At 39.6% G+C, this 13,132-nt stretch overlaps 1 protein-coding gene across 3 annotated transcripts in view; it reads left to right on the forward strand.

Annotated features, from left to right (window-relative positions):
• Nucleotides 1-4,828: 4,828 nt before the first annotated feature.
• The window catches only part of slc12a5b (solute carrier family 12 member 5b), a 43,331-nt gene continuing 35,027 nt past the window's right edge, over nucleotides 4,829-13,132 (forward strand). For all 3 annotated transcript variants that reach the window (XM_026153909.1, XM_026153907.1, XM_026153908.1), the window contains exon 1: nucleotides 4,829-5,169. In XM_026153909.1, coding sequence (XP_026009694.1) covers nucleotides 5,115-5,169 — 55 coding nt within the window. In that variant the 5' untranslated portion in view covers nucleotides 4,829-5,114. The remainder of the gene's footprint in view (nucleotides 5,170-13,132) is intronic.

Consider the following 13,132-nt stretch of genomic DNA (forward strand, 5'->3'; position numbering starts at 1 on the left):
AGCAGGTTTCTACTGAACTTTGCAGCTTTGATCAAGCCTGCTGCTCTTCCCTTCAAAAAGGTTTTTATACAACTGCCTTATGTGAGGTAAGGGCATAGGTTAGGTTACAATAAGGTAACTGCTTGTTGTGATACAATAGGATCGGACAGAGGGCAGGCATATAAGGAAAATACTGGTCAGGATATGGTTTGACCCCAGAATAACGCCAACCCACAGCTTTACCAGTTTGCTTTACTCTCACCACTCCTGTAGTTTTATTGACCCAGAGCAGGAAGCCAGGTCATATTATTGACGCAGGCCTCTTGAAGCTGTGTGGTGCTTTTAGGGTTAGGGTTAGGGTGATAAATTGTAGGTGATAGCAGGCAGATGGTTTGAAGAAAAGGTCTAAAGATATTTTCCACCTTTGAATGGCTCCAGGTTGCTGACAAATTCAAAACACCTCTGTCATATATCCATCCTACAAACTGCTCCCAGAGCACCATATTAGTCATAAATCTGTAACGTAGGGCCAGTGCAGCTGATAGTACCAAAGGTAGCCTGCAAGCAATGAAGGAATTTTTCTCTCTCTTCATGAGCTGAACATCCTACATCCCTCCAATAAATAAATAAGCTAACTAATAAGCAGTTCTTATCGAATTTCCCAGAGGAACCCACCCGAGGGATTAATAAAGTTCTACCTTATCTTATCTTATCTTATCTTATCTTATCTTATCTTATCTTATCTTATCTTATCTTATCTTATCTTATCTTATCTTATCTTATCTTGTGAACACAGCATGAACATGAACTGTCCCCTAGCTTCTTAATCAAAGCTTGCTTTAAGTGGCACCTATGGCCCATCGTTCAGTCTGTTCTGGCATTGTGCTCCTACCATTTGTGGACCACATTAATTTCCCGTGGTTGTTTGGCTGTTTAATGGTGACCCTACCCTACTGCTGTCTTGCTTTGGCTTATTTAATTGTGTTTTAGCTTGACAAAATATTTTAAGTTGTTCATCACATCTGTGTTTTATATTTTTAACTGAGCTGCCCTCTCTTCATTTATTTATCTGGTTTTTTTTGTGAGTTTTTCTTTTAGAAGGTAGAGGGGCAAAGAGAGGCGAGGCTCTTAAATCTTTAAATCTTTCTGATGCTGTAGTTTTTTGTTTTTTTTTAATTAATTAGCCAAATAAATTATTAACTTTAATCTGCCATGCCTCGCTTCGCCAGTAATGAGCTTGTGTGCATTAATGATTGGTAACTACACTTATTAGGGTGATATTTCCTATGCTGAAATCCCTCAGGTGGTGTTGCTTGTCTCCTTTCTTCCAGTTTTTTTTATGCCAACCCCATCAGGTTCCCCCTCGTTCAGGTGCAAGAAGATTTAGATGTCACCTCAGTACTTGGGTGACAGAGTTGACTGAAGCTAACAGTAGTAGGACAGGCCCTGTGCTTGATCAGGGAAAAAGTAAAAGTGGATTTCAACCCAGCTCTCTTTGGCCTTAATCTGCAGGATTAGGGCATCAGAAAGTTCACTACAGTGGGCTGAAGTCTGCATGCGTAGAAATGTGTTTGTATGTTTGCGTGAGAGTGTGCGTGCATACTTTCTTTGTAGAAAACATACGTTTAAATTGAATGTGCTTGCATGTTTTTGCACATCAACATAGGTGTGAAACAGTTGGTGAACTCTAGTATCCAGAGCCACATGTGAAGCAGCAGCAGCAGCAGGCAGAGGGACGGGAGGGGAGAGAGCTGCCCGTGGGTTAAGAGCTAAAGCCGCTTGGCCCAGATGAAGATGGCTCTCAGGCTCTCTGCCAGTCAAAGCCTAGCCAACAGCCCACTCTTACTGACAAGTCAGGGGAACGGCGGGACAGGTCACACGCACAATTTGTATATATTTACGGTATATAACAGGAAGTGCAAAGTACGATGCCTCAAGAATGATGCCTGTACTTGAAATGTAATTAAAGATTAAACATTTTATATGAAATATTGTTTAAATTACCTACTGGCTACCAAAAGGTGACAAACCCACAAAAAGTATCACCTAACTTTGCAGTTCCCATGATTTCCATAGAAGCCTTTTTTTGCCTTGGGTTTTACACCCCACAACTTTACTGCTTTGATTCATTTTCACAGCTTTCATCTGATCATTTTCAGCCACAGCAGGCGTCCATTTTCAAAGAACCACACGAAAAACACTCTGAACACCAGTTACTCTCACAGGGCCTGGCACCGAACAGCAGACAGGCGCTGTTAATGAATACAGCGACGCATTTAACGGCTAAGAAAAAAACGAATATCATCTCAAACCCCAATGGAGACCAAAACAGAGCTTAAAGAAAAGTAAATATTGGACCTAAACTCTACTTTGTTGCTCAAAGTGTAACTTAATCCAGGATGTTTCACTGCCATCTCTGATTGAAAGTTTTACTGTTTACTGCATTACTGATGGGAGTGGCTTTGTTCTCTCAGTACGCACAGCAGGAGTGACATCATAAAACCACTGGAGATCACATATGTCACAGTTTGAGTGCACCATTTATTTATCCACCTCCCCTTTCTGAAATGCTTTTGCACAAATATGTTATGCAAAGCTATTGCATAAATAGACAGTATAAAACATGTATATACAAAAGACACAAGATATAGCTACTGTGAGCCATTGGGCTTTATACTGCTTCAACCCCTTTGGATTGTAAAGTCCTGTTTTGAATCTTCAAGTTGAGTGTTGTCGTTGTCACCATCCTGGTCCAATTGTCGACTTTTTTCTAAGGAGAAGACTGCATGACATGTCTGACAGACACAGCAATGTCTGGTCAAATTCTCTAAATGCATTCATGAAACGAGCACTGCACCAAATACCTTCTTGCAAGTGCTTTGGCCTCTAGCAGACTGCTTTGGACACCCGTAGCTTGAATGGCCAACTTGTCTGGAGAATGTTCACCTTCAAAGTAAAACTTGCACCTTTTGAAATATGTTTGCTGCAGCAGTGAGGCACAGCTTTTACTCTGAAGGTAAATGTCTCCAGTGTGCAGAACCCTTTTTGAGGTTTTACTACCACAGATTAAATAGCGAGTCTTTTAGACAAGTTGGTGTCTTCTCTGAAAATGTGCCTGCGACAATCTGTTAGTAGCAAAAAGAGATCATAAAGATGGTTTTGCAAAGGATTTCATCTGGCAACAGTCAGCAACCTTCAGCAACGAGTCACCGACTGGGATCCACGTCTTTCCTTAGCGACCAGAAGACCTGTGTGACTGAGGCCTAAGTGTTTACAGAGCAGAGGGCTTTTTTTCCATAGACTTCTATATGATCATTTATTGCAATCAGCAGTTTCAACTGCTGATGGCTGCAAGTCCAACGCACTTTCATGTTGGTTTCATTTTTTAGACATGAAAGTTTCATCCATCTTTTATCATTTCTGTGTTTATAATCTAATATAACCCCATGTGTTTTAAGCACGCTCTCTCTCATGCTTGCAACATTATTATTCACTCCACCACTTGATTTTTCCAACATTCAAATTTTCTTTTTCTCATCTTTTAGTCATGGTGGAGTTTGATTTTTTTTTTTTTTTCATTTAAATATCAGATGAGCCAGAGTGAACATGATGTAATGTGTAGCTGTTTTCTGGATACTGTTGTCAGGATCAAGTCTCTCTGAACATCTGCCAAACCTCAGAGATCATCTTACCAGAGTTGAACACACAGTTCACAGTGACATAATGTCAAGAGTACTTTAAAAAAAAAAAAAAAAGCCTTTCTCTCTTCATTTCATCCATTAAATGCCAGTTGTGTTTTTCGCCATGCCAGGCAGGTGGTGTGGATTAGTGATGCTCTCTAAATTTCAGTACAGGATATTATACACAGTTCAGATTAGAATATATCATCAATGAAGCCACAGATTTGGATTTTCTTTTTTACTTTTAACCATCAACATCATGCATTTTTTTGTTAGTGTCTTCCTTAATTGCTTCATTTTCACTGTGATTCTTTACATCACTCACTTTATCATTTGTATATTTTCTTGATTAGCTGTCATCCTTTTTTCCTCCTCTGCCACAACCAAGCCGTTCTATTCTTAAATATTTCTGTCTGCGGCCGTGTTATTTTGCATTCCTCAAAAAATTGTCATTTCGCTGAAACATGGAGTGACCACAGCATGATAATAGCAAACTGAAATGTGATTCCTAACCAGAAGGGCCCAGACTTGGTAAAGTTGGAATACATTTAAATATAATTGACATAAATGGTCTATTAGAGGTTAAAACATAAGTAGATAAACCTCTTAAAAAAGGGTGTTTTTATTACTACCCATACATTTCCTTAGACCATTTTCAGCAGAACAAAATATATAGAAAAACTTTTGCAATAGTATATCTTCCACAGTTTTCTAGGAGACAAAAAGTCTTTTGGCACCCTAGGATAGTTCAGCCTGTGTGGAAACAGATTTAAGTTTAGAGATATGCAAGTGCAGCCTGTAGCTCCCATACAAATAATGGGCTACGACCACATAGGTAAATATTTCAAAACGTTGCAAGGGGAACTGTAACAAAAGAGCAACAAACAGACAGTAATGCAATCTTGACTTCTGTCTAAAAAGAACATCAAAAGCAATGCTTAATCTCAGGAGGCAATACTTTGTCATCTGATGTGCATCCTCTCTGTCTCTCAATCCCTCTCCGTCCGTCTCTCTCGTGATGAGATGGATGATGATGACTGTGGGTGAGGGAGAGAAAAGGGAGGGAGGGAGAGAAGGATAATACCTTCTGAATACATGATGAATGTATTCATCAGGCTTAAACTGACTTGGGGGGGGGGGGGGGTGAGTGGTGTGCAGAGACAGAGAGAGCATGCATGTGAGTGACACCGAGCACTATCATCAGCTCTACCCTGCGGCCGCTCTCAGTCTCTCTATCCTCTTCCCAAAGAGAGACAGAGGAAGTCACGCAAGTTAAAAGAATACACATACACAGCTTTCCTTTCTCTCGTGCAGCCAGAGGCAGGAGGACAGGAGCTGCGAGACTCACGAGTAAAGCGCAACTTGTCTTTGGCTGCTGCCCACCCAGAGCTTTTTACTCAGCAACAAGCTCAAGAGCGGTGCCGCTCAGTGCGCTCAGCCTGAAGAGGACAGAGGATGCTAAACAATATGACGGACTGCGAGGAGGGAGAGGGGGGACCCAACAGCCAGGGTGAGTGACGAAACCTGCTGCCGAGTGATGAGAAGGGAGTGTGTATGTGTGTGTGAGTGCGTGGACCTCGATGCATCAGTCTCAGCGTGGGTGCTGGAAGGGAACGCGCACATGTCAGTTAATGAAAGTTAGAGAAACAAAATGATGTCAATGCAGAAACGCATAAATCGGAGTCATTTGTTGTATTTGCATGAGACCTTTCAGATAGTAACTGTAATCTGAATAGGACTAAATTAAGTCCAAGTGGAGGTGTCTGAGATCAGTCTGCTACACCTTCACTTTGCTCTGATGCGTTTCACCTCCTGAATTTCATATGTAAACCTTCATCTGCTTAAATAGTTCAGAAATTTGCTTCTTTTTAGCTGATTGGCTGCTGCTTTTCGAAAAAAATAAAAAGGCTGGTTTAGTCAGAAGCTCAGTGATATATGTGACTCAAATGTGGTCCAATTCATCCTGCAACTGTAGATATATACAAAAGGTTCTACAAAAAATAAACGGTCCCAGAAGACTTGAGTGCAGCCAGAAAAAACAGCCTTTCTTTTCCCATCAGGAACATCTTACCCAGGGGGCAATGTCAGCCTTTCATAAGCTTGCAAGTGTATGTCTCTGAGTGTTTAAATGCAGACTGGGTTTTTATTTTAACATTTTCTATTTGCTGAAATGATTCATTTCCTTTTTTTAAAAAAATATGTTACCGGTACAAACACTACAAGAATGCTGACCACTGGTCACAGTTGGTATTTTTCCCCATTTTTGGACATTAATTATTCATGGCAATAATTTTAAGTTGCAGCCTTGGTTGTAACAATTTTTTCCCACTGTGTTTGTGTTCACGTGTGCACCGTCATCAGGGAGCCATCCACCAATTATGTATTAAATTATCTTTTTAATTATGTGAGGGTTTTTTAAATATTTGACAATATGTTAAGACTGTATCTGCGCCATTTGAGTTTCAGTCATTTAGACCTAAATTATCTTAGTGTGTTTTGATTATTTCCTTTAAATATGACACCTGTCATTTATACAGAGCAATATCACTGTGGCTCCTTATTTTGATGAATTCTGTTAATTTAATTTGGTATGGCCCTATTCAGAGTCTTTGTCTTAAATATACTTGTTCTTTTAAAAGTCACATAATGGGTTTTGTTAAACGATTATAGACAACAACCCTGATGTGTAATAGGAAGAAAATAACCCACATGAGGATTTCATTCTGATTTATACATCTGGGCTGATTTGGCACTCCACTCAAGGCCTGTTGCTTCAAAAGATTAGGGGAGAAAATTGGATTACAAGAAAAATGTAAATTACATTCATAACTCAAATTTTCATGTAAATAAATGCCTGTAAATGTGTTCCAAAGTAAATGTAATGAAATTATCTCAATTAAAGGAACTCAATATGGCTCCATTCAGAATTATAGTTATGACAGGTTTATTGTCAGTCAGCACGGTGGCACGGTGGTTAGCACTGTTGCCGCACAGCAAGAAGGTCCTGAGTTCAATTCCAACATCAGGCCGGGGTCTTTCTGTGTGGCGTTTGCATGTTCTCCCCGTGTTTGCGTGGGTTCCCTCCGGGTACTCCGGCTTCCTCCCACCGTCCAAAGACATGCAGCTTGTGGGGATAGGTTAATTGGATAATCCAAATTGTCACTAGGTGTGAGTGCGAATGGTTGTCTGTCCCTGTGTGTTGGCCCTGCGACAGACTGGCGACCTGTCCAGGGTGTACCCCGCCTCTCGCCCTATGACAGCTGGGATAGGCTCCAGCGCCCCCCGCGACCCTGAAAAGGATAAGCGGAAGCGAATGGATGGATGGAGGTTTATTGTCACTGATGCTTTAACATGTATGTACTCCTTAAATTATAGCTGATAATAAATAAAAGTAGACTGAAAATATTCACTTACGTAACGAGGCAAAACTCACAGAAGGTCTAAGCAAATATAAACAGACATCAACTGTCTCTCAACATTAACCGTAACATGACAGAACGACTATATTATCATCGTGTCGCTTACATATCGTTAAATTCTGTGTGTACTGCAATTGTTATCAAACCAGTCAAATCTTACTGCACCAGCAGGGTTTATAGCTACAGCCACCAAAGTGCTGTTTGCATCATCTGTAGCAGATGGCACAGGAGATAAATGAAGGTCAGAGGTTAGCATCTTACCATGAAACTCATAGACGAAAACTAATATAGATTGTAAACCTTTTAAAAAATAAAGCAAAGCTACGTAAAGCCACCATATTGTATCTTTGGATGGAACACACCAAAACCAGCAACCACAGACATACTGTTTAGTTCAGCTTCTGAGGACTAGATGTGAGTGTTTATTTGGCACTTTTTAGTGTGTGTTATTGCAGCTGAATGCTTTTTGTCTGTCTTTTTGTTTTTAGCTAACTGAAAGCTGTTTAATTGATTTTAAAGTTTTCCATAAAAGCAAGACTGCTAATCATCTCTGCCTCTGTCACCAGAACTGTTGGTTCATATCAGCTCATGGTGACTTCTATGACATCAGAATGACATCAAAATTCATTATTTGAAGGCCCTAACTGCTGTATCTGTAAAAAACAAACAAAAAAAAACATCTGAAATAAATAATCAGGGCAGCATCAAAGTCAGTCGGACTTGTTATGTGTAAGAATGCCAAAAATGCATCTAAATGTTGTTGAAATTGTTGATTTTTTTTTCCCCACTTTACTTATCTTAGAAATCTTCTTCTTTTCTGCAACACTTAGATGAAGTGCCAACACCCCCAGGGTTGAAACAAGGGTCTCGCAGCCAGCTGGTGGCCCTTATATCAATCACTGCATGTTACTGGCATTTATCACTTCCAACGCGGTCGTTCTGACTAAATTGCTTCTCTGAGCTGCTCCCACTGTCACTCTCTCAGGTGACTGATTACCAGCTGACACAACAAACCACACAAGACACAAATCGGTTGATTGTACTTAAAGGTGTGCGCTCGCATTTTTGCTAAATATGCCAATTTACAGTCAGAGCAAGATATTATAAACTGGCTCTGCATGAGTGGGTTTGTTTGAGAGAGTTCACAGCAGCATAGTTTGAGCACTTGCTGAAACAGTTTTATACCAGAGTGAAACATCAGTCTGATTTCATCCACTGACAGTTAACCCCGGGCACTATCGGCTCTGTGTTCGCTGCAGCTTACATTGCATCAGATTATATTTTCATTCGGCTGAGCCTTTTTTGAATTTCCCCTGTACTCTCAGTGGTCTAGGAGTCTGGCGAGCTCAGCAGGGGCACAGGGCTGCCAAGCCATCTCTGACTTATTGTTTGAAACTGTGTATCAGCATGTAAGTGGGCATCTTTCAGAAGGCAGACAAGCACCAAATTGTTATTGTGTTCCTTTGATATGTGTTATATTTGTTCTCCTGCACTAAGATTAATGCAAATCAGTCATGTCTGTAAGTGGTAGTCTTTGTTAACTAGCGATTTTTTATGTTTAGATGGGCATAAGTAATTTTGATCTGCTCCATTAGAGTGAATCTTAGCTACATATCTGCACTACAGTGCACTGATGGACTCAATCTGGTCACCTGGCACATTTGCACTGTTTCTCCCCTCCTTTATAGTGGACACAAGCAGCTATGAAATCGTATACATGGTATTATCTCATAGTGCTGCATTATATAAACCTGACCTCTTAATGCCATATGAAGGATTTTAATGTCGCTGCTTCCCTGAAATTTCACAGCTGCATCCTCAGCTGATTTACATTTTAATAAACAGAAAATAATCTCGCCATTTGGTTTGCCTTGTCAAACTTTGCAGATTAAAGCGGCTGTAATAACAAGGTGGTTACAAATGAAACAACTGAACAGTGAGCAACAGGTAGAAAGGCTATCTCGGGGATTTTCTGACATGCTGTCCTGCTCTGTTCTGTGACTGAGAAGAAGAAACAAAGGAGCACAGAAAAGTCCAAAAATCAGTTCTAGAGGTCTACCCGACCACAGGGCAAGACACAGTCAGGACATGACAACAAGATCTGGTGAGGTAGTAACTAACACAACGGAAGGACCGAAGGACAAGAGGGGAACACAAAAGGAACTAAACAATTAGTGATAATTTCGCAGATAAGTTACATTATTATTATGAATTATATTATTATGGCAATGATACAACATGCATGATTATGAAAAGTGACACATAATGAAAATGTTTGCCCTAGGTACTTTACATTTTGACTATAAAACATGCATAAGTAATTTTTTTCAACTATGCAAAACTATTATGCAACAAAATTGTGTTTTTTTGCAGAATAAATCAGCAATAAGATATAAGGCTGCAATTAAGCCTGAAAATCTCTCTCAATGTCTTCTACATTGTTATTATTACTATTAGAGAACCTTCACAGACATATTATTATTATTATTATTTAAGATTTTCCAATAATATAATTTTTTTATTATGTATTTTGATTTCCTAGAAACATCCCCACTTAAGTGTCCCGTGGCTGGATAGATTCATTTAGTTTTAAGCATTTGGAAAGACAAAGTTCTCTGTTGTCGTAAGAATATTTTCACTATTGTTAGGCCCTTCTGCTCAGTGACACCTACTTTCAACAACCACTGACTCACTGAAGCTTACTGAGACAACGACCTCAGAGGTCAACAGTAGGAGATCCAGAAACAGAGTGCCCGAAATGGAGAAAGCGAAGAGGCAATAGTGACACATCTCTTTTCTAATCCTCCCACTGAGCTACAACAATTTTCCCACCAAGTCATCTTAGATTGGAGATTATGAAATACAGAGTGGTCTAATCCTTTCTTCTCCATCATGTTCCTTCTCACAGCTCGCTCTCAGCAGTCCAGTCACATCACCCTGTCTGTGGAGGAATCTGAGAACATCCTTTACACAAACTCTCTATCACAATATATTATTGTAATGGTTTTGAGACAAAAAAAAAACTGCTAGAAGTTAATTACATTTTATATATTCAATAATCTGCTGTTGGGTGGGGTGCCTTACAAATAAGATACTTACACGATACTTTAAAATGTAACAACAAGGGGGCCTTAACAAAGTATGGCATATGTGATGAGATACCAGTGAAAAATGTGTCTTAGAATTGCTACAAACTAGAGGTGCACCGGTTGACCATCACGGGATCTGAATCAGCGGATGATCAGCGTTTTTCACTGTGAGTGAAGACACAAAGTTTGTCAAGTAAACCGCAGGTGGTCCAGCAAGACTAATCAAACACTTAAAACCCGTCGTTGAGCTGAACATGGACATTTTAAAGAAGCTAACACAGGAAAAGTGGACGAAGCTAAAGCTATCAAGAGTTTTTGTCCCTGATACAAGTGAGCAGTCGAAGTGGTTACTAGGAAAATTTTGGAGATGAGTAAAAGAGAGAAGCGATCATTGTTCTGTTATCTGATGAACTTATAACTTTGTTTTGTTATATATACCTGTTGCACCTGCTTTTGTTTGGTAAGGTACAATATGTCAAGTAAAGCTGGGTGGACAGCAGCTCATTTTACGTTTATTACCTGTATTTCTTTCCAGTGGCAAAGAGCTTTCACTATCTTGTATGCATAAAAAAAAGAGTTTGTTGTCCTTGCATCTCTGAAAGAAACCAACTGCACCTTCTGTGTATTTTGAATATGGGGGTAACACTGGTGTTCGTGCATCACTGTGGCATTTCTCTGTCAGCCTACAGGTCACAGTGAGTGTCGTTTGTACATCACCTGGACAACTTGCATATTAGTGCAAGTGTGATAAAAATTAAACTCTATTCTTTTTTGTTTGACTTTGTCCAGAACAAAGTCTAATGGCTGAGATGCTACTTGCAGCTGTAAGATTATTATCCTCATTAACACTTTCCTGTTCTTCTTTAATCTGATTGAATTATTCATATTTATTATTCGTTCTTGTCACTTATCAACTCCATTTGTTATAAAAAAAAATTATGCAGAAGTGCACTCTGACTCACACATTAGATTTCCTCATTTATCAACACCTGTTTTATGTCTGTGAACAGACATAAAGAAACGGGAGGGAAACAAATAAGACATCCTCCATGTAATATGATAAAATCATCCTCATTGACCTTCATACAAACTGAAGTGTTGTGGATGAATCATTTGATGTTCCCTTGCCGAGAAGAATAAACTAGCTGAGTGTTCAGATGAGTCATCCTTTTCTGGTTCAGCTTTTGATTTTCTTTTTCTGAAACTAGTAAGCTGAGGGCACAGTTAAGCAAAACTTTTCTTTAGAGCCTGTTCCACTGAGGTCATATGTGTGTTTTCCCACCTACCTTTACATCATTTTTTTCACCCTTTGTTTCTCAGCGTTCTCATTGTCACGCTTTCAGCTTCTGTGTGTTGATCTGCGAAGAGGAGTGATATGTAACAAATGAGGCACCCAGCTTAGGTGGAAACCTCAGACAGAGCGAGAATCAGAGGGTACATTTTGACAGTACTTTATATAAACATGCATCGTTCTACCTTTCTAATAGACAAAAAATTAATGTGAAACAATAGCAAAGTTAATTTTATTTCTGCTACAGTTGTCATTACTGCCTGCCCTGACAAAGCAACCTAAGGGTAGAAAGACCTGAACTGGGATAAAGAAATAGAAACCAGTTCTTATAAGAATGAAAGCTGTAACTGTTTATTTAAATGTCTCAACTGGTTTAAGACTGTTCAGCAACATGGCTCAGCCCAATAATACCACACTGGTGGGACACAGTCACTTACCACAAAGGATAAAATGACCAGACTTAATGGCCAGAATTAATGAAGCAGTTCTAGCTTCCTAAAACCAAACCAAACTGTTTTCTTGAGAACTATCGGAAAATTTTACTCAAACTTAAAAGTTCCGTCTTTTGCAAAATGCACTTTTTTTTACAGTTTCTCTCAAGAAATACGAGGGGCGATTAATACCACTATCACATCTAAGTGTAAATAAACAACCAGTTAATAGACAGCTATAGGAGGTAGTTGACTAATGGCACAGTGACAGAAAGTAAAACTGGGACACCAACCTCCTTGTGACTGGGAAAAAAAATCAGTGGTTACCACTTTTGATGACAAGGCAATTGCGCAGGTCGTCTGGTGGGATGTAACCTGTTTAAAAATAATGGGAGCCTGACTGCAATCACTTTCAGACAGACTGCCAAAGAAATGCAGACAGATTCCCAACAAGATCACTCTGCATCAGTATAGAGCGATTAATGCAACTCGTCTGCGTGGCATCTCCAACCCTTCTGCTTTCCAGCTGATTTGCTATATCCTTATATAAAAGCCAAACTGCAGAGCACCTATAACTTTTTGCAGTTAAATTGCTGTCTTGCAGGGACAATGTTACTATTTGGTTCTGAAATTCTGTCTCAAATTTGAATCTCTTTGTTTACAGATGGCAAAAGATTTGCAGCAGAGAGTGACAGATTTGCAGTTTTTGCTGATTTATCACAGATAATGGCCATATTATCACAAACAGATTGTATGTAATTGCCAGCTTGACCCCATTTAACTGCAAACTGATAGCAGACTGATAGCAGACTGACTCCGTCCTACTCCAGTTCGATTGCTGTCTTGATGCAACAAAGTCACAGATCTGGGCCCCATCTTCAAAGTAATTGTTTACAAGGCAACAAGATAACAAGCTCCCTGCACACGGTTGTGATATTACACTTAAATTGTTTGCAAAGATGGCAAGTCAGGTTAACAGTGCTGGTGTCTGAATTTGTTCCCTGCTGTACAGAGCATTGATGCCGTTTCCCTCTTTTCCCTCTTTGTGCTACGTTAAGTTAAAATATCACCAAGAAAGCAAATAATTGCATTTCCCCAAATGGCAAACTTGCTTTAATAAACACAGTAATCGTGATCCAACGAGTATATGGCTGGCTAGATAGATTTATACAACATATATAATACAACACTTTAGCATGTAGTGTCTGTATTCCTGTGCACGTTCTCACCATATTCGAATCTC

This window comes from Astatotilapia calliptera, chromosome 20, assembly GCF_900246225.1.
Source record: "Astatotilapia calliptera chromosome 20, fAstCal1.2, whole genome shotgun sequence".
Lineage (NCBI taxonomy): Eukaryota > Metazoa > Chordata > Actinopteri > Cichliformes > Cichlidae > Astatotilapia > Astatotilapia calliptera.